The 22,840-nt window shown below is 39.8% G+C and overlaps 1 protein-coding gene across 1 annotated transcript in view; it reads right to left on the bottom strand.

The window, feature by feature from the left end:
- Nucleotides 1–716: 716 nt before the first annotated feature.
- The window catches only part of LOC107749821 (mastermind-like domain-containing protein 1), a 47,037-nt gene continuing 24,913 nt past the window's right edge, over nucleotides 717–22,840 (bottom strand). Inside the window, exon 2 of the mRNA XM_016565010.1 lies at nucleotides 717–2,447. Within this exon, the coding sequence (XP_016420496.1) occupies nucleotides 717–2,447 (1,731 nt within the window). The remainder of the gene's footprint in view (nucleotides 2,448–22,840) is intronic.

Genomic DNA, 22,840 nt, shown 5'->3' on the forward strand with positions numbered 1-22,840 from the left:
GGAACACCCACTCCCCTCCCTTCCCATGGTACACACCACAGGGTGCCCACTCCATCTTTCAGAAACAGTCTCCCCCAGTATGAAGTGAGCACACCCAAAGCTCCACAAGCTAATGGAAAAACCAGGGCTGTAATTCCCTCTTCTTATATCTTTGGATTTTTAATTGCTTACTTCTAGAAGTCCTGCATAAAACGTAATTCTTTTTACACTTTTTCAATGCGCTAAATCATTTGTCGACTCTATAAATCAAGAATTTTGAAGACAACACAGATGCATCACAGTCTTAGGAAATAACAACTATAGAGGTCATCTATTGCTTGCACTTAAAAGTAAAGTGTCAGTTTCGTGCCACTACTGACACCAAATAGAATCACAAAAATAAAATTGTCTACATCCACCCCGCTCCCATCTTCCGCTGTTTGGCCAGACCATCTAAGAACAACAAAGTTTACACTCTTTGGAAAGTCAGCCAAAGACTGGCTTAATTTAATTTGTCTCTGCACATTAACCTGGGGTAAAAGAAAGTAAAATGTACTCGCCTCACCTATACACTATAGTAAAACTTGTACAAACTGACAGAGACTGTTCTGTATTCAACTCTATTTTCTACATTTATAAAACACATCAAGTTAGACATAAAGAAAGCACTATTCCTGAAGGTAATGAATTTCCTAAAGGTCACATCAAAAGTTGATTTTTATACTAACTGTCTGGCTTTATATCATTTGTGAAAATATGTTTTGTAATATATGACATTCCACACATAAGTTTAACAAGCAAGCAATGGTACTCACATCTCTGCAGTGAGGCACGATACCACCAGCAGGCATCCCCCTTTGCACACGCTGTGGCAAAAGATGTCCATGTCCTGTGGCTGATGTGGGCGTCGTGGGCTGCATGCTAGCATTGCGGTATGCTCCCACAGTCAGAGGACCCAGTTTGGTCACAGAGGGATTGGGGTCAAAATGACGTAACGGCTTGGTGTTGTTGAAAGAGTATGGTTCTGGACCCATACCAGCTGTGGTGGTCTTGTTTAGTTGCAGCTGTGAGGGTTTTCCCTGTGCCTGCATTAGGAGATTGAGGCTACTGGGTGGCTGGTTGGATGTGATGGCCTTGAACAGCTGACTAGACATTGCAGGTGCTTGAGTATTTTGTGAGTTGAAAAGATGTCCTTGTGTGTGAGGTTGTGTTCCTGGTTGGCATTGCCCAGCTGGACTTGGATGTTTATCTGGTCGGTAAGGAGGTGATGGTCGAGTGTTGTTTGATGCTGGGGCCACACCAGGAAGATAACTTGCCTGAGAACCTTGGATTGCAGTGCCTGAAACTCCTGGTGGGGCATTTCCAGACAGAATGCTGTTCTGGGGGCTGAAAGGGGGCTGAGCAATTGCTGGGCTGGCTAGCTTTTCTGGCCTGTATGGTGGTGAAGGACCGGTGGATGGGGCTGGAGCCATGCTAGAGATTAGAGAACTCTGGGGGCTCTGAATATTACCTGCTGGGCTGAAGGGCTGCTGATGAGGCGATGAGTTAGGCAGTTTATCCCCTGGTCGGTAAGGTGGAGAGGGACCAGCCCAAGAAGTACTCTGTTGGCCCAATCCAGACAACCCCGACTGTGCAGATGGGGGACCTGCACTGTTGTTGGAATGATGCTTACTATTCGATGCCATCTGCTGAAGCTGTTGGGCCCGGGACACCTCATGCCAGTTGGATCCAGCCCGGCTTGATAAGGCGGCAGAAAGCATGGGTGATCGTGCTTGATTTTGCCCTTGTGAAGAGGAGGAGGACAGGGGTGATGCTGAGAGTGGAGACGGAACTGTTTTGGAAGGGTGTGGTAGAGTATATGGTGCCCCAGCAGGACTTGGACCCACTTGAGGGGACCCAGCTTGAGAGAAACCAGGGGACTGAGTGAGGTGGGCCTCCAGGTGTGACTGTCTCTGTGGAGACCTTTTGGGGGCACCATTACCCTCCAGGTGGACAAAACCTCCAGCACTACTTGCCTGGTCATCACTTTCTTTTCCTAAGATCTTCTCAATGTCAAGCTCAGGTAAAGAGGGATCAGGGTTCTTTGTAAGTTCATCCAAAATGTCCTGCAGTTCTTGTTCCACTGAAGGAGTGGCCGAACTCCCATTTGGGTTGAAGTTACTTGTCAAGCCCCCTGAGCTTCCCCCGGTCCCTGGCGTTGATCCAGGACTAGCATTTGGGGGTACGGAATATGGAGACCCCAAATTGTTGTTGTTGCTATTCAGTCGATTAGCTTCCAGAACACCCCCCTGGTTGTCCATCCCAGAAGGGAATGGGGGCTGAGGGTAGCTGGGGCCCATGGCCAGGGTGACATCTTCCAGACATAGACGTTTGCCACCTCCCTGGGTCATAGACGTGTCAGAGACCCCGTTTAGTGATGCAGAACTCTCGACGGCCCCAGTCAATTTCCTCTTCAGGGATCCTAGCAGCTGTGGAGACACAGAAAGACGAAGCCTTGTTATCACGGCAAGTTGCTTCAAGGAAAACAGAATGGTGACCATCAAAAAAAAAAAAAAAGAGATTGCAAACCAGAATTGTGTAATGTTATGTGACAACTTTTACTAAGAGTCAAAATCTGGACATTCATTCACAGTTTTCAATATATATTTAGTTTTTTTTGGCAACAACTTGATTGTTACCATAAGTCAACTGGTCTGTTACTGGCCACAAATGGACTGTAGGGATCTCAAGGCTCTATCTTTTAAACACTACCAGTATGAATGCCTATTTCCAAAATGGGCTTTTTGGGTCTGAGCCTTCCAAGGCCCAGCTGTTGTCCAATGGTGCCAGAAGTGGGATGATTCAGCAGACCGTTTCCATAAGTGCATGGGTCAACACTGTGAACACCTTCTCTCTTACCCCATCCTCCCCAATTCTAGCTCTCTGGAGAGCCCTCTTAGCGGATTAAGACTAAAGAGCTGCCAATCAAAAGCGCTTCATTCACATTCAGAATGAAGATGTTTGCAAACTTGCAAATCACATAATATAAAAGACAGAGCCTGGGCATTTTTTAGATGTGTGGCTTCCAAGGAACGCCTATTACCAAAGCAAAGCATTGAATGAAACTTAAAACAGAATGCTGGTAAACTAAAATAGTAAGTGTTCATTCTGGTCTTACAAAATCAACCAGAAAAATCAGGTATTAGCAGTGTCAGTTCATGAGAGCAACACATTTTTAGACTTTTTTTTCTTTCTTTATCATTTAAGAGAATAGTGGACTCCCAAAAGAGCACGGCTGGAAAGACGGTGTCTTGGTGGACTTTAGTCCCAGTGCAGCTAGAAATCCTGTGTGTTCCATGGCACTTTTAGCCTCATAGAAAAATTGAGAAAGACAGAGAGAGAGATAGAGACGAATGAAGAGAGACCTCCTAAGAAATGGATTCTTGACGGGATGAATAATTTACTGTAACATTCCAGCTGCAAAAGAATGTGCAGCATTTTTTCATTCTTGTTTCTTCTCTGCATTCTCTCTATTTTATGAGGATCATGACACCATTATCCATTTTTAAGCTCTTTCTCAGACTTGTAAAAGCCATTGGGAAAATGGCTACAGAATATTGCCTTGTACATATCATATAGAAGAAACATTCTTGACAGTTCCCTACGCCTAGATCCGATACAGGAATATATAAACACTACACCTCACACCCTTCCCAAAAAGCTGGCTTGTGGACACTGCTAGTCCACTTCCTACAAAAGCGCTCTTTCCTCCTTTCTCTTCCGTCATCCCCATGTTCCCTACCCCCTTTTTATATAGGAGGTTTTCCACATAGATTCCTCTCTGACTAGAACAATGGAACTCTGGAGACACACCTTCCCCGGCATCGCCAAGCTGTCTGCGCAGTCCACCCTGCCTTGCATGTGTGTGTGTCTGTGTTTGAAAAAGAGACAGTGTGAACATGTGACGAAAAGGAAGAGTGTCTGTGCATGTGTAACAGAATATGAATTAATGCAGCCTTCATTTTAGAGGCTGTATTCTCACTGACACACATGCACACACAATCCTCTCTCTAATGGATGCCAATTTCACCCAGAGTAAACACATCAATACAGAAACATCGACTGTCTCTCTCCCTCTCTCTCTCTCTCTGCTGGAGGGACGCCTTTCATTCGGTAGCGATCGGATTTGTCCCATTATGACTGACACAACCATCTGTCAGCACAGAGCACTGGCAAGAGAGAGACAGGGAGCAGACCTATCATCCACACTGCTGTGCATATTCCTCATAATTATGGCTGGTAAGGCATACATCTGATTGCATTGCTCTGATTCTCATTAAAGCTGCACTGAATACACACACACACACACACACACACACACACACACACACACACAATCACCCATATACACACACACAGAATGCTAAACAAACAGAATGGAACAGTGATGAGAGGGGATTAGTAAATTAGTGCAGTCTGAGTGCGTGTAATGGTAGATTTCAATAATTGGGTTGATGGATTTGGTGGGTATTGAGATTAAAATAAAAAGCATCAAATAGTAACCGAGACCAAAGTGTCAATTAGCGCAATGTCTAGTAAAAGTACTACAGCCACCATCACCAATACTAAGAAAATGTATGTCTTAGTATTACACACAATGGGCCACCACTACTACTACCTTAATAACCGATAAAAACCAAAAAAACCAAAAAAAATGCACACTAGTATGGACTGGATACCATGTCAAAATCATGATTGACATCGGTCAATGGCATGAATGACATACGGTTCCGTTAGCAGCTCACACCTGCAATGCTTTATTAAAATATTCTCACAAAGTTCCCTGGATTACTTATTCAGTCGCACATCAACACCACTACAGAACCTACAGCGTGACCAGTGTAGTCCAATTTAAAAGAATGAATGAATTTTGATTGACTAAAAAGAATCGGCTTAGAGTCATTCGCTATGTATTGAATTAATAACATACCACTCAACCAGTGTTGTCTGATTCCCAAACAAATAACTCAAAGGTGTTGGGTCTTTTCAGTGAACCAAATAACCAGGACAACCAGGGGTGTGTTTCCTATACAACAATGAGACTTGCTGCTTAAAGGGTTAGTTCACCCAAAAATGAAAATTCTGTCATTAATTACTCACCCTCATATCGTTCTAAATCCTCCGTTCGTCTTCGGAACACAAATTAAGATATTTTTGAAGCATTCTGACAGCTCTCTGACGCTCCCATAGACAGCAATGTTATTACCACGATCAAGGTCCAGAAACGTAGCTAGGAGATCGGTAAAATAATCCATGTGACATCAGGCGTTCAACCGTAATTTTACAAAGCTACGAGAATACTTTTTGTACACAAAGAAAACAAAAATAACGACTTTATTCAACAAGTCTCCTCCGCGTCACCCTGGTGCCATTTTGGAGAATATCCACTGAACGTAAAAAATTAATGACAGAATTTTAATTTTTGGGTGAACTAACCCTTTAACAACCATTATACGGTGCATTACTGGAGAAGTTAGTTACAACTGTTTCCAGAACAGTAGTAACTTTTTTTTTTTTCGCACATTCTTCATTCAGCAATATAGAACTGTTGTTAATTATGTCATGCAGGTGGTGAGTAATAACTCCTGCTAATAGATAGGTTCAAGATTAAATATATAGACATATATACTGCATGTTATCATGCTTATTTTGTTCAAGCGGTTCAAATGATGATTTGGGGAATTACAACTTTTTACTGATAGGCTGCTGATATGACAATGTCAGTAATGCATTTATGCTGCATCTAATAAAAAGTCTATAATTAGTACTGATTAGCACTATCTACGCACAAGTGGCACTACTATTTACTCATGTTCTTATACCCCAACTACTCATACCTGGTTTTGTGTGATTAAATCATTTGTTGGCTACTGTATAAACAGGTCTGTAATAGGGCTATTTCCGTGTTGTAATATTTGTTTCTTCACCCTTCATTCTTCTAGCATCTGGACCTGGGTGTCATGTCCACACACACAGCTCTCTATGATGGCTGCTATCGATCTATCTCTGCAATGGCTGATTATTCAACCACTGTGTCCCTGTTTGTGCAGTCATCAACGAATCAATGATTCAGAAGCTTTTTGACTCGGATGCCAAGACAAAGATATGGAATCTTTGACACGTTATTATCTTAAATGATTCAATGAGTAATTCAAATGACTGGCAAAATGACTATTCATAAAACGTTTGTTTAACTTCAACCACCACCATTTATCAACTTATAGGATTTCACAGACTACAAAAGTCAAATAATTTAAGTAATGCTCACTGAACCATCATTACTGAATGTGCAGTGACTAATTAAAAAAAACATGAATTCAACTACTAGAAAGCTACTTCTATACGTTCCACTGTACAAAGAAGGTAATTAAGGACAGTCCCTCTTGTTAGAGGACACACAAACAGAATGAGGAGTGCGTGTGCGAGAGTAAGAAAGATAGAGATACAGAGTAGGGCAGAGAGAGGGTCTGTGCCAAGAGAAACAGAATGGGAGGGGTCTGGAGACACTTTTTGCGCATATAAACAGAGTTTCGTCTCATAGACCAACATAAACACACCTAATGTGTGTGCGCTGGAAAACACAGTCAACCTCTCATGCGCTCACAAAGACAAACACCCTCAAAGAGGTGCTGAGATAGAGGTACTTTACTGATCCCTGTGGGACAATTAAACCCAGAAATGTTATTGTTTAGTCAACTTTCTTTCTTCTGTGGAACACAAAACACAAATTTTTGATTAACATCTTGCCCACTCTCTTTTCAATATAATGAAAGTTAATGAGGACTGGGGCTTCCAGCATCTAAAAGGTCAAAAAAGCATCATAAAATAGTCCATACGACTTATGTGCTATATTCCAATCCTTCTGATTTCCTACGATAATTTTGTGTGAGAAACAGACTGACATTTAAGTTGTTATTCACTGAAAATCTTGTTATCTGTACCTGCTCTCCTTGGCGCTTTAAGAAATTCATAAGAGAATAAGATTTGTTCTTTGGAGTAAGATGGTTTCAGTTGATTATTTGATCCAGTTCAGATAGCTGGTCCGAATAAGATGTTTATAAATTGGTAAATCTGGTTCTTCAGTTTGACTCACTGACTCCGACCATAGTGGTTAACAGCTTATTGGAGAGGATGATTATCTGTGAATAACGATTTAAATTTCAGTCTGTTCCTCACATAACTGCTATCATATGACTTGGAATATAGGGAGTGTGCCATTTGGATCACTTCAAGGAAACTTTGATATATATTTTTAGTAATTTTGTAGCTTGTAGCCCCAGTTCTCTTCTCATTCACCTCCATTATACACACTATACTGTTTTAAACGTTTGGGGTCTGTAAGATTTTATAATGTCAGTAATCAGTAATATTGTGAAATATTATTACAGTTTGAATTATTTAAAAAAATATATTTACAATATTTATTTCTATTTTAATATATTTGCATTATATCTTCAGTGGCACATCCTTCAGAAATCATTCTAATATGCTGATTTAGTGCTTAAGAAACATTTATTATTATTATCAATGTTGAAAACAGTTGTGCTGCCTAATATCTTTTAAAGACACAGTGATACATTTCTTTTTCAGGATTATTTGATGAATAGAAAGTTAAAAAAATAACAGCATTCTTTTGAAACAAAAATCATTTTTATCATTATGAATGTCTATACTATGATGTTTGATTAATTTAATGCGCCCTTGCTGAATAAAACTATTAATTAAAAAAAAAGTACTGACCCCAAACTTTCAAACAATAGTGTGGAAAAGACAGATCAGGATAGTCTTCAAACATTCAGTTCGAGTTACACAGAAAAAAGAAAGTCATACAGGTTTAGAACAATATTAAGGTAAATTATATAAATAACATTTCAGTAAAGTGCTAGCATGCTATGTAAAAGTCACAAATACTCAAGGAGCAAAAGTAGACTTTTAGCATGAAATATGATGAGACACTTAGAGGATAGAGTGTTTTAAAGTCGTAAAAGCGAATAGAGGTGAGACGTGGTGAAAGAAAACCCCTCCTCTCTGAATAAGCCATCTCAAAGAAATCAGTGTGCTTGTGTGACAGGGAGGGGAAAGAAAAACAAGCGACTTCCCAGCGAAAGTAAACGAGTTGGCGCATATTTACACAAAGGCGAACAAGAGAGCAAACACACACGTGCACACCCACGCACAGACCTGCATGCACACTGAGCTAGTGGCCCTGCTGAGATTAAAAGAGCAAGCTTTCTTCATTTATCTCTTTTCCCTCTGCACTCTTTTTCTCTTTTCCTCTCTCCCTCCCTCCTTCCCTGTGGCATGTAATGGTATGCCAATCATCATTACTGTTTCCATTGTTGTGTCCTTAATTACCGCTGCCTCTGCGATGCCACTGTCATCTAGATATGCTAATAAACAAAGAATAGCCCGCCAGCCACGCACCACTGCGCTAGTGTGAGCGTGTGCTGGTGTCTTCTGGTGATGGTTTCTGCCTCAAACTCTGTCTTTTGCAGCACAAACACAAACACTCATCTTGCACACACACAAACAGGATGACCTTGAAGATAAGCATTTGTTCAGACATGATCTGTCTAGTCACATAAATGTTAACGAAGAAAATAAATTACTAGATATTTTTTTGTTACTGTATTAATGACAGCTTGAAGTGTAGTGTAAAAAGTTACATTTATTTACATATGCATTCAGCAGATGCTTTTGTAGAGCGACTTACAGTACAATCAAGGTGTATGTTTGAGCAAAACTGAACTTGTGATATTGGTGTTGCTAGGCCATGGTCTACTGCCTGAGATATATAGTAATAGAAATGTATCATCTCCTAATCAATAAAACTAGTCAGCAACAACAGACGTAATGAAAAGCAGATTTTTTCTATTATATTTCCAGCTTCATGTGTCCACAAGAAACTGGAAATATATTATAGCTTGATTAGTAATTCATCTAAACAAAGAGAAATGGAACTATTCTCTCAACTCTCTGCAGGTTAAAAGGATCATACTGATTTTGTTGATTCTCTTGTAAATAGAGGCAAAATTTGTTCAATGTAAAATAATTTTGTTGTTCTATATTGGGGATAATAAATCTCAGCAAACATAATAGGTGCATTGCACTTTTCTATTTTATTATTATAGTCTAAATTCTCAAACTATCCTATATTGAAACATCATATATTGTATATAAATGCAGTAGGACAATAACTGCATTGTGATTATTGAAATATATACAGCACCATTCAAAAGTTTGTTTTCAGTAAGATTTTTAATGTTTTAGAAAGCTTTTGTGCTCACCAAAGCTCTATATATTTGATAAAAAAATGCAGTAAAAAAACAGTAATACTGTGGAATATTATTGCAATTTAAAAGAACTGTTTTCTATTTTATATATATTTAAAAATATAATTTATTCCTGTGATCGCAAAGCTGAATTTTCAGCATCCATTACTCCAGTCTTATTCTTATTCTACTTCAGTCATATGATCCTTCAGAAATCATTCAAATATGTTGATTTGTTGCTCAAAACATTTATTATTATTAATGTTAAAAACAGTTGTGCTATTTAATATTTTTGCGGAAACTTACTTTTGTTTTCAGAATTCTTTGATGAATAATAAGTTCAATAGAACAGCATTTATTTGAAATATAAATCTTTTGTTACATTAGAAATGCCTTTACTGTCACTTTTGATCAATTTAATGCTTTCTTGCTGAATAAAAGTATTTAAAATATATCTTACTGACCACAAAAGTTCCATTAAAAAAAATAGTGTATATGAACTTATACTGTTAAACTTTAACTTGTATAGTTGAAGTTCATTTCTAAATGGAAATACCTTACTATCACGTATTAATATTGTCATTTAGGCAGATATTTTCATACCCAAAATGACTAACTGCACATTTATTGCAGGGATTCTTCCCTCTGGAGGAGCCCAGGATTAAGTTCCTCGCTCAAGGGCACACTGCTGATGGGGGATCCCAATAATTCTGCACTCCATGAACCGCTAACCGACAGATTACTAGCCAAGATCTTCCATCTTAAAACCACCACAATCCCCATAACACACTGAAACCCGAACTGCTATTCAAATCTTAATTAGGAAGCGATAACTGTGTGGATAATTGAATAAGGAGATGAACTGATTACAATTTTTGTGCAGTCATTTATCTTGAATATAATCTAAACAGTAAAGTGTTACTGATTTAGCAACTGTCTCACCATATAATTGAATATTACACCGTATTAATGTAATTGTCTCACACATTTCATGTATTTGTAGCCCAATTTGAATCCCAGTTCCCACTGCCACATGCCAAATATATACACTATACCAGGGGTGGCTAACCTGTTTGGCATAATGAGCCAAAAAAAAAATGGGTTCGCCACCCCTGCACTATATCTTTAAATCTTAGCTATATATGACAGTGTAGAATCTATATGTATAAATAGGACAGTATGGATGCATAACAAACCATGTTTTGTACAAACAGCTTTGTTCATACATCATTTATAAGTGCAGTATGTATATCTGTACAAATAACCTATATTATAAGCTTGAACCTTAAAATGTATTTTAAGTATGACTGTGTTAACACATAATGTGTGTGTGTGTGTGTGTGTCCAGATGTGTAACGACAGGTGGGGTAGGTTTCAGACAGGATCAAGGGGATTAGGAGAGCGGGGAGTGAGCCCTTCCCCAACACCCCAGAGAGCAAGAGAAAGAGATACAGAGATAGAGAGCAAATCACAGCTAAAACAAAGAAATTCATTATTTTTTAATCTGTCAACCATGTAGATCTCATCCAAAAAATGTCCAACAAGTGAACTAATCGGCCCAAATAAAGGCATATTCACCCCTCTCACACTTGTATATCACCTTAAAATAATACAATCCTACATCCTTGATATTGATTAGTCAAGACAACAGTCAGCTTACAGGTCATATTGACCGTATGACCAAATCACGCTCTGCTCATTGGGTTCATTTGTCATTCACTCCCACTAGTGAGAAAAAAGTCAATGTCTATATATTACAGACTTGAAATGAGCGTGCAGCAGTAAGATGACATACATGCTACTGTGAGAGAAGAAGTCCTTGAATTCTCATCAAGAGGAGGAAGAGAGAGTGAGATTTAGATAACTGGGGCACTTTTATTCTGAGTCACTGCTTGTTTTTCTTTCCTTTCTTGAAAATCACTCTCATACAATGTGCGAATGTTTGTTTGTGCGACATTAGGATGTTTTTCCGGTTTTGATTTCAGTAAATGACGAGCAACAAGTAACAGAGATCAGACTGAGGGAATACCCTAAACGCACTTTCCGCTCACTTTCTCCGCACCGTTTTAATGTGCATCTTTGTCGTGATTTCCAGTAAAAATATCGAAACATTCAGAAATGATAAGTGACATCGCATAAGATAAATATAAAAAAAAAATCACAAAAAATTGCCAAAAAAAATCTCAAACTACATTTTTTGAACATTTTTGACATATATTCCAAACAAAAACAATTTTTAAAAATGATAATTATTGTTAAATTCACCTGACAAACAACACTACATAAGATATAAATAAAAATCATTGCAATTTTTTATTGAATCTCATCTTGACGTTTTCTATTAAAAACATCTTTAGAAGATAAAAGAAAAGTTAAATTCACCTGACAAGCAAGACTGCATAAGAATAGCCAAATAACCGACAAATAAATAAATACATAAATAAAATCTCTGACATTTTTTCAAGTAAAATAATCATTTTAGAAGAAAAGAAGTAAAATTCATCTGAAAAATCTTTTTAACCTTGAAATATTAAGTTTGTTTTGCAGTACTACATTTTAGCTTAAAGGGGTCATATGATGCCCATTTTCCACAAGTTGATATGATTCTTTAGGGTCTTAATGAAAAGTCTGTATCATAGTTTGGTTAAAATTTCTCAATTGTAGTGTAAAAACACCTTTTTTTACCTTGTCAAAATCAGCTCTTTTCAGATCAAGCCGTTTTTGTAGCATTTCCCTTTAAATGTTAATGAGCTCAGCTGACCCCGCCCCTCTCTTCCAAGCTGCTATCAGAGAGACTGTTTACTTTAGCTGCATTCATCGTGAAACTTGCTTATTAGCACATTATTAGGAAAGGCGATTTGCAAAGATTCATTACAAAACATTATACTCACTTCTGTAGATGAGGCTGGATCATGAATGATTCGTGCGAACATAGACGCGTTTATGTAGATCGGGGGAGAATTCCCTTCAGAAACAAACAAAATCCACTGCGTCTTCAGCGGCTCAGATGTCGGGAGTAAATGACGACAGCTATGTTCATTATTACATCCAACAACAGAACACGTCAATTGCTTGTTAGGAGTCATTCTTGTCTACATCTGCTCCGGCAGTGAAACAATGGCGGACTGATGACAGCTCACTCAGGGCGGGTCTGAGGTAAGACACCAGTCCAGTCTGTGCTGAAACGCTACTGTCAATCAAACTATCGTGGGAGGGGCCTGTCTGTGTGACGTCACACAGACAGGCATCTGAGATCGGCTCGATTTGAGAAAGGGGAAAACATTTAACGAGATTAAAAAAAAAACACCGGGTGGATTTTTATCATTATAGGGTGGTTGTGTACACACACTGCCAACACACATTTCAGTTCAAACAACTTGTAAAAGTGCATGTAGCATCCTATGACCCCTTTTTAAAAAGCAAGTGAAAAAAAAGTAATTCAAGTTATGCAATCTCTAAAAAAATCTTAATATCTTGCACAGTTTTGTTTATTAGGTGAATAATCTTGTTTATTATGTAAAAAGATGTATTACTGAAAAACAAGATAAAAATACTGATTAAAACATGAGCATTCTCCAGTTCAAACACATTGACACCAAACCAAGTGGTTCCATCTGTTATTTTTCTCTAAGAAAAGCGGGACTGTGATTGAATTCACTTATTGATACAGAATAACAATCCTAATCCTAATGAACACACACACAAACAGTCTCTGAGCGCAGAGTGCCGGAAGGTCTGAGCGCTCTGTGCTGTGTTCAATGAATGTCAATGAACTTGCGAGGAGTGAGCGAGCGAGTGAGAGGAGAGAGAGAGATGCACAGCCTTTTCATAGCGAAAGATAAACGCAGGACAAAGACAAAAGGAAACGGAGAGAAAAGAAATGCAAGACAGCCCGTCTTTGTTTGGATATGCATGCGTGTAGGCACATCTGTGTTCGCACAGATAGGAAGTGTTCATTCAGTGATTTTTTTACTGCATTTGTTAGTCATCTTGACCAGACACACAGCGATCCCAGTTGTCTTCCTCAGCCCGTTTTAACATCCATCCGAGCACTTTTATTAATAAAACAAGAGAGAGATAGAGTGTGTGAGAGAAAGTGTGTGTTTGTGTATGGCTATATATAAGAGCAGCTGCAGGGTAGGGCTAATTTAGCAGCTCTGCTAGTCTCACTGGACACTCCAGCTGCGTCAAAGCAACGAGACACGCACACACACACACACACACACACACAACTCAGATTTGTGTCTTTTTCCTGAGACTGAGGGGTCTGACATTGACCACACATGAAGATGAGACCTAGCACAACTACAAACATGTACAATTAGATACTATTAGATTAAATAACCCAAAAAATGAAAAATTTCAGGCAGTATACAGATGTAGGAAGGCAATCGGAATCATTTTCCCAGTTAGATTCAGATTCAGTTTGATTGAACTGTGATTCATTTAGGTATACTTTAGTTAAAATGTTAATTCCTTCAATGATGCCTTGAATGAAAGCGCCTGCGTCAGTATAAATTTAAACAGATAATTCATCTTTCTGAACTAGCTATTCATTTAAAGAACCAGCTCATTAGTTTCTGGAATTGTTCTACTCTGGTCAAGTTCTATGCTTTTGATTCACTAAAATGAATCGACTCATAAGATTCGGACTACACTGGTCGTGCTGTAAATTTTTGATTCACAAAAAAGAACTTATTCAGAGTCATTTGTCCATGAACTGGACAACTCTCAATTGCAATGCTTGCCATTTTACATCAAATTCAATAGGCAACTTGCCTTCACAAGTCAGTTGAAATATGATTTCTTTTGCTTTAGCACTGGAGATTCAGCAGCGATTCGGAGCGATTCTGTGTTTTGACATATAATTGTGGGTGGTCAGACACAGGCACGCAGCATATATGTACATTAAATATGAAGGGATCAATACTTAAAACGAAAATATCAATCTATTTTTCCTCACTCGTTCACTTTGCTAAAAGGCTATGTACCAGTGTTAACCCTCTGACATTTTGACCTTGTGACCCTGTAATCCAGAAATCTGGACCAATCTCCTCTCTCCCTGCCTCTACAGTAGTGTTTCATCCTCTGAATCGCACACACGCACAGAGTTTATCCCCCTGAGCAGAAGAGAAAGAGCAAATAGACTTAAAGAAAGATACTTAGTTTTGTATGTCTTCCTCAGATAAGAAAAGGCTTAGAGAGAATCAACTCGCCAAATCTTCAGAATCTAGTCTCCAAAACACACAAAGGACAGAGAGAGACGGAGAGAGCAAGAGAGAGAGAGAGAGAGGGAGGAACAGAGGGAGTGAACAGATACTGTATTCATTTCACACATGTCAGCTGCGAGAGCAGAATCAAAATGAATACAAGGCTGAATGAAGAATGACAGACAATCTTAAAGCAGTAAGAGAGAGAGAACGATAGAAAGGATGAAAAGGGAGGGGAAACTGCTGATCCTGCTAGAGAAAAAAGGAACACACTCTTCCAAAATAATAAGGAACTTATCATTTATATTCAGAAGGTAACCAAAGCCATACTTTAATAGTTTTTCCTAAAGTCCACTTAGAATGTTAATCACCATTTTTTTTAAAGGGGTCATATGATGCTGCTAAAAAGAACATTATTTTGTGTATTTGGTGTAATCTTTTTGGCTGCTGTGCCTTTAAAACGTCTATGTAAACACACTCACTGCTTGTAACATGAAAACTTTTAGGAATAAGAGAAAGAAATAACCTTAAATAAATAAAACAGACATGGATACAGTCTTTTCCGCATATTATTCTTACCATTAGTTCTTCTTTGCTACTTTTACTTCACAGTGACTCGGTGGGTCAAGTTTTTGAGCAAAGAATGAACATTGTTGACTTCTAAATGTGGGCGTTTATGTGTTGACGAATCTGCAGAAGTTTCAATAAAATAACTAAAGTTGCATCATATGCAACTTTATATGAACCTATACAACATTTTAAATGTGTCATGTTGTCTCAAAACGAACATGTAACACTACACACAGTAATTATGCTGCAAAATGCAGTATAATTACCATTCATTAAGAATTTTAATGTTCGCGAGTCCCTTTCAATTCCTCACCAAAGCTGTATTTATAAGATCAAAAATAAAGTAAAAACAATAATATTGTGAAAAAGTATTAACATTTGATCCCAAAACTTTTAAATGGCAGTGTATGTGAAACAGGATGGAAAAAATGGTACTATGTGAACACAGAAACGCATGCGAAACCAAACAGTAAAAACGTCAAAAGTCAAAGATCATGACCTTTTGAACTCCATAATGAGCTACTACCTCACATGGTCTCATTCACAAATGGTAGTAAGTCTATTCAGGCGTACAGCAGAGCGTTTTTAGTAAGTGTGTGTACGTGTGTCTATGCCCAGCTGCTTTACTGTTAGCCCGGCCCTCAGAGAAGGCCCCTTGAGTGTGACTGCCCACCCCTACCTCCATCTCTATCCCTCCCTCTCCTTCTTCCTGCAGTAATGGTTTAATGGCAGATTACAGAGCCTCTGAGGGCTGAATGGAAGAGTAATAAAATAAATGGCTTTGTGAGGGCCCTTCCCCCACAGAGAGCAGACCACCGCTGAACTCTACAGTCTAGAGGATCCCTGCAGGACTGCCCAAAATCTACAAACCTGTGCAGATAAGCACACAAATGCATATGTCTCTTTCTATTTTTCTTTCTTTTTCTTTAAACTCGTTCAAATGGATAGACCTGTTAATATCTTTATGTATCATTTATCAGTTCATATTGCACTTCTGGATCCATTTTCATAATCTGCCAACTGTCCACTAAATTCAATTCTCTTCAGCCTCAATCCTTTTAGAAAAACGGCATCTAAAGCGTATCATTGTATAACCGTGTTTTTGACAATATGTCATGTATAATACATACACACACATCTCTTGTATGTTGAACATGTTTTTAATTTCTGAATTAAAATTCACTTCATTCAACATTTGTCCACCATATCAAACAAAGTCAATTTTTCTTCATCTTTAACTTCGACACTCTTATTTGCCATTGACCCATTATTTTCTCACCTGTGGGAAGAATGGTAAAAAGTGAGTGTCTGTTTAGAAAACTCACAAGGTTCATTTCAGATGTCAGGATATTAGCAGGGCGGATCAGCTTGACCATAGGAAACTCCCTTTCATAAAGACTTCATTCATGCCTCTGAAACACTATAGGGCAGGGTGGTTGAGAGTGTGTTATATCATTCACAGCCAACAAAGAAAGTGCAAACAAACGTAAACACATTCAGACACTGAAAACAGATGCATATTCACACTTTAACCCAACCATGAGTCACCTTCAGGGGAAAAATAATAACTGAAGAAATAAAAAGGAGAAAAAGAGAGCGAGACAGGTGACTTACGGTACACAATCACTTAATAATGTTTCTGTTTAATTGCTAAAAGCTCAATCTACCATTCACCTGTCTTTTGATCTGCTATCATACTGTGTTCACTCTTCAGGTGTCAAGCTGTTAATCAGCCTTACGACTATCTGCATGATCTGGGACAGGAAGAGGACAATATCAGATGTGTTATGAAAGTGTCCCATGTTTAGTGGCTAACGGCATCTATGTAGAACAATGCAGACACTCCTCTCTAATGTTGCATAAACACACTAACCTGAACTAACCTGCACTGAGCCAATTACAGTAGCCTGTATGTGTCAGTGTGTGCGTGTGTGTGTCCAGAACAGGTGTACGTCTGGCTTAATCTCCTGTGCGGTTGAAGCCAGTGTCACGCCACGATCAAAAGACAGCATTGAAATAAGGGTAAAAAGACTTTCTCTATCTCTCTCTCAGACAAGCTTGAGCACAAACTAATTTGCTGCATGGCTGGGAAACGGACGGCGATATTGCCAAGAAGTGAAAAGGCAGGGGTGAGCGAAAAAGACAGACGCTGAGACTGAGTGTCTTTTGTTTGATGAAGTCCCACCTGCAGCTCTATGGCCACCGAGACGCAGCTGCTCTCCTTTCCCCCTTCCTCTCTTTGTTTCTGTCCATCATCCCAGGCTCTTCCTTTGCTTATTGATCCCTTCTGCATCTCCTATTCGTATCATTTCAGTTTTTGGGATTGTAGCCCTAAGCAGTTTTTTTTATTTTATTTTTTTATTTACACTGAACAAAATTATAAATGCAACACTTTTGTTTTTGCCCCCATTTTTCATGAGCTGAACTCAAAGATCTAAGACTTTTTCTATGTACACAAAAGGCCTATTTCTCTCAAATATTGTTCACAAATCTGTCTAAATCTGTGTTAGTGAGCACTTCTCCTTTGCCGAGATAATCCATCCACCTCACAGGTGTGGCATATCAAGATGCTGATTAGACAGCATGATTATTGCACAGGTGTGACTTAGGCTGGCCACAATAAAAAGCCACTCTAAAATGTGCAGTTTTACTGTATTGGGGGGTCCGAAAACCACGCAGTGCAACACATCTCCTATGCATAGAGTTGATCAGGTTGTTGATTGTGGCCTGTGGAATGTTGGTCCACTCCTCTTCAATGGCTGTGCGAAGTTGCTGGATATTGGCAGGAACTGGAACACGCTGTCGTATACGCCGATCCAGAGCATCCCAAACATGCACAATGGGTGACATGTCCGGTGAGGGCAAAAACAAAAGTGTTGCGTTTATAATTTTGTTCAGTGCATTTTTAAATGTTTTATGGAAGCTTGGTTCCGCCTCAGAGTAATTAACAATAATAAAATTTTAAAAGGTAATTGCAAATTTACATCTCACAATGGTGATTTTATTTTTCATAATTACAAGAAATAAACTCACAATTGCATGAAATAAACTCACTTTATTATTTTTTTCAATCAAAACGTTCTCGTACCGGCAACTTCATGTCACAATTGGGACTCTCACTATTGAAACTCTGCTTCTTGTAATTGCGACTTTTTTCTAGCAATTGTGCCTTCATTTCTCATAACTGCGACTTTGTTCCTCATAATTGCAACTTTATTTCGTGCAATTGTGCCTTTAATTCTCATAATTGCGTCTTTGTCCCTCATTATTGCAAATTTCTTTCTTGCAGCTGTGCCTTTATTTCTCATAATTGTGACATTGCTCCTTCTTGTAATGGCAACTTTATTCTTGCAATTGTCTCTCATCACTGCAACACTGCAATTTCTTGTAATGCCTTTATTTCTCTTAACTGTCACACCACTGACGCAAACCATCTTTCTTGTGCGTCAAGGGTGCCAGGACTATCAACAGACTCCTTTACCTCTTTACCACGAGACCCTGGAGTCTGTTTTCGATGGATTATGCTATTCTCTGCATATGTGTGTATATAAAGAGAACGAGAGAGAGAGAGAGAGAGAAAGTGAGTGAGTGAGAGAGAAATGTCGCTGAAATAGCAGGCTGTCCTGACCTCACTTACAGAGACTGTCAAATGTACACACAGACGCACACACACACACACAGTGTTCCCGTCTGTTCTGACCTCCACTGAATTCTTGTGGTTCATGATGTCACAGGCTCATAGCTTCCAACGTAAGCCCTCTTACACACAGTGTTCCCGTCTGTTCTGACCTCCACTGAATTCTTGTCGTTCATGATGTCACAGGCTCATAGCTTCCAACGTAAGCCCTCTTATTCAGCCTTAGTTTAGATTTGAGAGAGATTCATTGAAACTGGCAAATACCACCTGTTTTGATATGGTTATATTCAAATAGTTGTGCTGTAATACTGTATCTTACAAACCTACAGTGAATATAACTGCATTAGGGCTGCATCAATAGTGAAATTCGAAAACAATTTAAACTTTTTTAGATATAAAAGATTGTATGCTACAATTGAAACAAGCACTCTTATAGATAAAACACCATTACAGGGTTTAATCTTTGTCTTAAAGTGGACATCGGATGCCATTTTCCACAAGTTGGTATGATTCTTTAGGGTCTTCATGAAATGTCTACAACATACTTTGGTTAAAATTCCTCAATGGTCGTGTAAAACAACACCCTTTTTACCTTGTCAAAGACAGCTCTCTTCACAGCGACCCGTTTCGGTGCATGTCTCTTTAAATGATAATGAGCTACTGCTCATCCCGCCCATCTCTTCCGTTTTTTGTGTATATGGTGGCGCGTTACCATCAAAAATAAAACTCCACTGTATAGAACGTGATGTTAATAATGTGATTTTTTTATAATACAACATACTTTCACCCGAACTGAATAATTAAAAACAAGTTTAAATGGGTAAATCTATAAATATTTTTGATTCTTCATTTTCTTTCTGACATACTCCAATTCTTGCACGTTTTGTGTGAAATCATATTTATTTTGTCCATCAAAAGTGTGCCATATTAATTGAGCGTGAGCAGTGTAGCAAACATAGACTCAGAGCCGAAACCATCGCTTCAGCTTGACGCTCACGTGCTGATCCTGCCCCCGGTGTGAACACACTCATTTGTTAACATGCACAATGAAAAAAATATGCGCTGCTCACCCGGTGTGAAACCAGCCTTATGTTCACTTTTACATCACACTACAAAACACTTGCATTGCTTACGAGTCATTGTTGTCGCTACAGCTGCTCAAATGCTGAGAAAATGGCGGACAGTGTACAACTGGATGAGGGCGGAAATATGATAATACGGGACAGTCCGTCAGCGGTCGAGCGGTCAGGGGGCCTGAGCAGTATGACGTCACACTGCTCAGAAAATCAAAACAGCTTGATAATTGTGACTGTTTAGTTTATTTGGGGATTAAAAAAAGGAGTGAATGGATTTTGATCATTGTAGGGTGGTTGTGTCCACACACTGCTAAGACACATTTACATGCAAAAACCATGTAAAAGTGAATTTTGCATCCGATGTCCCCTTTAATTTATTACACTACTTTAAAATTAGAGCTAGATGGTGGCAAAAGTAGTTTAAATAGGCAGAAACAATTAAATATGCCAATAAATATCCAATATACAAAATTTCACATAATTATTAGAAATAAATTTGCAATTGGATGAAAAACATTCTCGTAATTGCAACTGTTACAATTGCGACTTTATTTCTCATAATTACACATTTTCTTCTCGCGAACAGTTGGATTAAAAAATTCACTTTATTGTAACTGAAACTTTTTCGGACTTGCAACTGTCACAGTTTTGACTTGATTTCTCATAATTGCAACTTTGCTTGTTGTAATTGTGTAACGCCAAGCCAGCAGAGGGAGCCCTCGCCCGAGTACTGACCGTGCTCCACTCCCTCTGCTTCCTCTACTTCCATTTCCTGTTTGACTCTCATATAAACTGAGACCAGTCCATGTGCTGATCGCGAAGTATTGCCAGTTCATCTGCCTTACCAAGCGTTATTGTTCCTCTGTTCCTGATTGATTCCTTGTGTATGATTCTGCCTGACTTCTTGACTCACGGTATTTGTACTCTGCCCCTTTTGTTCTGACGCCTGATTGGACTGATGTTTGTGTTTGGACTCATTGCCTGCCTTTCCACTATTGTCTCTGCTTCTGCCCCTGTGTATGACGAACGATCTGCTTGCTTCTCTGACTTTGACCCTCTGCCTGATTATCGACATCTGTTTAAAGCCTTGACCTTTAATAAACTTCCGCTCATGGATTCTAACCAAACTCCAGCGTCTGTTACAGTATTATAAAAGTTACTCACTTTTTTGTGTGCGCGCTGTACAGGTCTGGTATAAAGAATGTTTTTGCTCAGGTGGCTGCTCACACTTCTCTCTTCTCTCATCCTGGTATCTCTCGAACTCTCCAACTAGTACAGAACTCTTTCTGGTGGAGTAACATGGCACGAGACATCACCAACTATGTCAAGTCCTGTCAGATCTGTGCTCAGTCAAAAACCCCAAAGGAATTACCTTCAGGTCTACTCAAGCCATTACCGATTCCTCAACGACCATGGTCTCATCTGTCTATCGATTTCATCACTGACCTCCCACCATCCAATAATAACACTATTATACTGGTTATCATTGACCGTTTCTCGAAGTCCTGCCGTCTCATTCCACTACCCAAACTACCTACTGCCATGGAAACCGCTCAAACCCTCTTCCAACACATCTTTCGGATATATGGACTACCAGAGGACATAGTCAGTGACCGAGGTACCCAATTCACGTCTCAGGTCTGGAAGGCATCCTGCAATCAGTTGGATATCTACGTCAGTTTAACGTCAGGCCACCCACAAGCCAACGGACAAGTCGAACGACTCAACCAGGAAATAGGAAGGTATCTCCGAAGCTACTGCAGCCGTGAACAGCACAGATGGTCTGAGTTCTTGCCATGGGCGGAATACGCCCAAAACTCTCTAACTCACTCCTCTACAGGTCTAACCCCCTTCCAGTGCGTCCTAGGATTCCAACCGCCTCTGTTCCCGTGGTCTGGCGAACCCTCCTCGGTTCCTGCAGTGGACGACTGGATTCAACGTAGTGAGAGGGTGTGGGACAGTGCTCATGTCCATCTCCAGCGAGCTGTAAGAACACAAGAATTCCAAGCCAATAGACGACGTCGCCCACACCCTCCCTACCAACCAGGACAACGGGTCTGGCTCTCCACGAAGGACATCAAGTTGCGGCTACCAAGCCTACCAAGCAGTCCCAGGTATGTTGGCCCTTTCAAGATACTAAGACAGATCAGTGATGTAACATACCAATCATACCAATTCTGCTAACTATCGTATCTCTCCCTCTTTCCATGTGTCCCTCCTCAAACCCGTCCACTCGGGAGCTGACCCTGGCCATGAAGCCCCAGAACCACCACCACCACTGGACTTTGATGGAACTCCGGCATATAGGGTGAATGTGTTACTGGACTCGAGACGAAGAGGGGGTCAGCTCCAGTATCTGGTGGACTGGGAAGGCTATGGACCTGAGGAGAGGTCATGGGTAGCCGCCCGGGACATTCTGGATCCACTGGATCCATAGGAGTTTCATCGAGCCAGACCCGACCGCCCAGCACCGAGACCACGGGGACGTCCACGTCGTCCACGTCGAGTCGCTCCTAGAGGGGGGGGTTCTGTAACGCCAAGCCAGCAGAGGGAGCCCTCGCCCGAGTACTGACCGTGCTCCACTCCCTCTGCTTCCTCTGCTTTCACTTCCTGTTTGACTCTCATATAAACTGAGACCAGTCCATGTGCTGATCTCGAAGTATTGCCAGTTGATCTGCCTTACCAAGTGTTATTCTTCCTCTGTTCCTGATTGATTTCCTGTGTATGATTCTGCCTGACTTCTTGACTCACGGTATTTGTACTCTGCCCCTTTTGTTCTGACGCCTGATAGGACTGATGTTTGTGTTTGGACTCATTGCCTGCCTCTCCACTATTGTCTCTGCTTCTGCCCTTGTGTATGACGAACGATCTGCTTGCTTCTCTGACTTTGACCCTCTGCCTGATTATCGACATCTGTTTAAAGCCTTGACCTTTAATAAACTTCCGCTCATGGATTCTAACCAAACTCCAGCGTCTGTTACAGTATTATAAAAGTTACTCACTTTTTTGTGTGCGCGCTGTACAGGTCTGGTATAAAGAATGTTTTTGCTCAGGTGG

The sequence above is a fragment of the Sinocyclocheilus rhinocerous genome, unplaced genomic scaffold (assembly GCF_001515625.1).
Source record: "Sinocyclocheilus rhinocerous isolate Xijiao unplaced genomic scaffold, SAMN03320098_v1.1 scaffold1131, whole genome shotgun sequence".
NCBI classification, from domain to species: Eukaryota; Metazoa; Chordata; class Actinopteri; order Cypriniformes; family Cyprinidae; genus Sinocyclocheilus; species Sinocyclocheilus rhinocerous.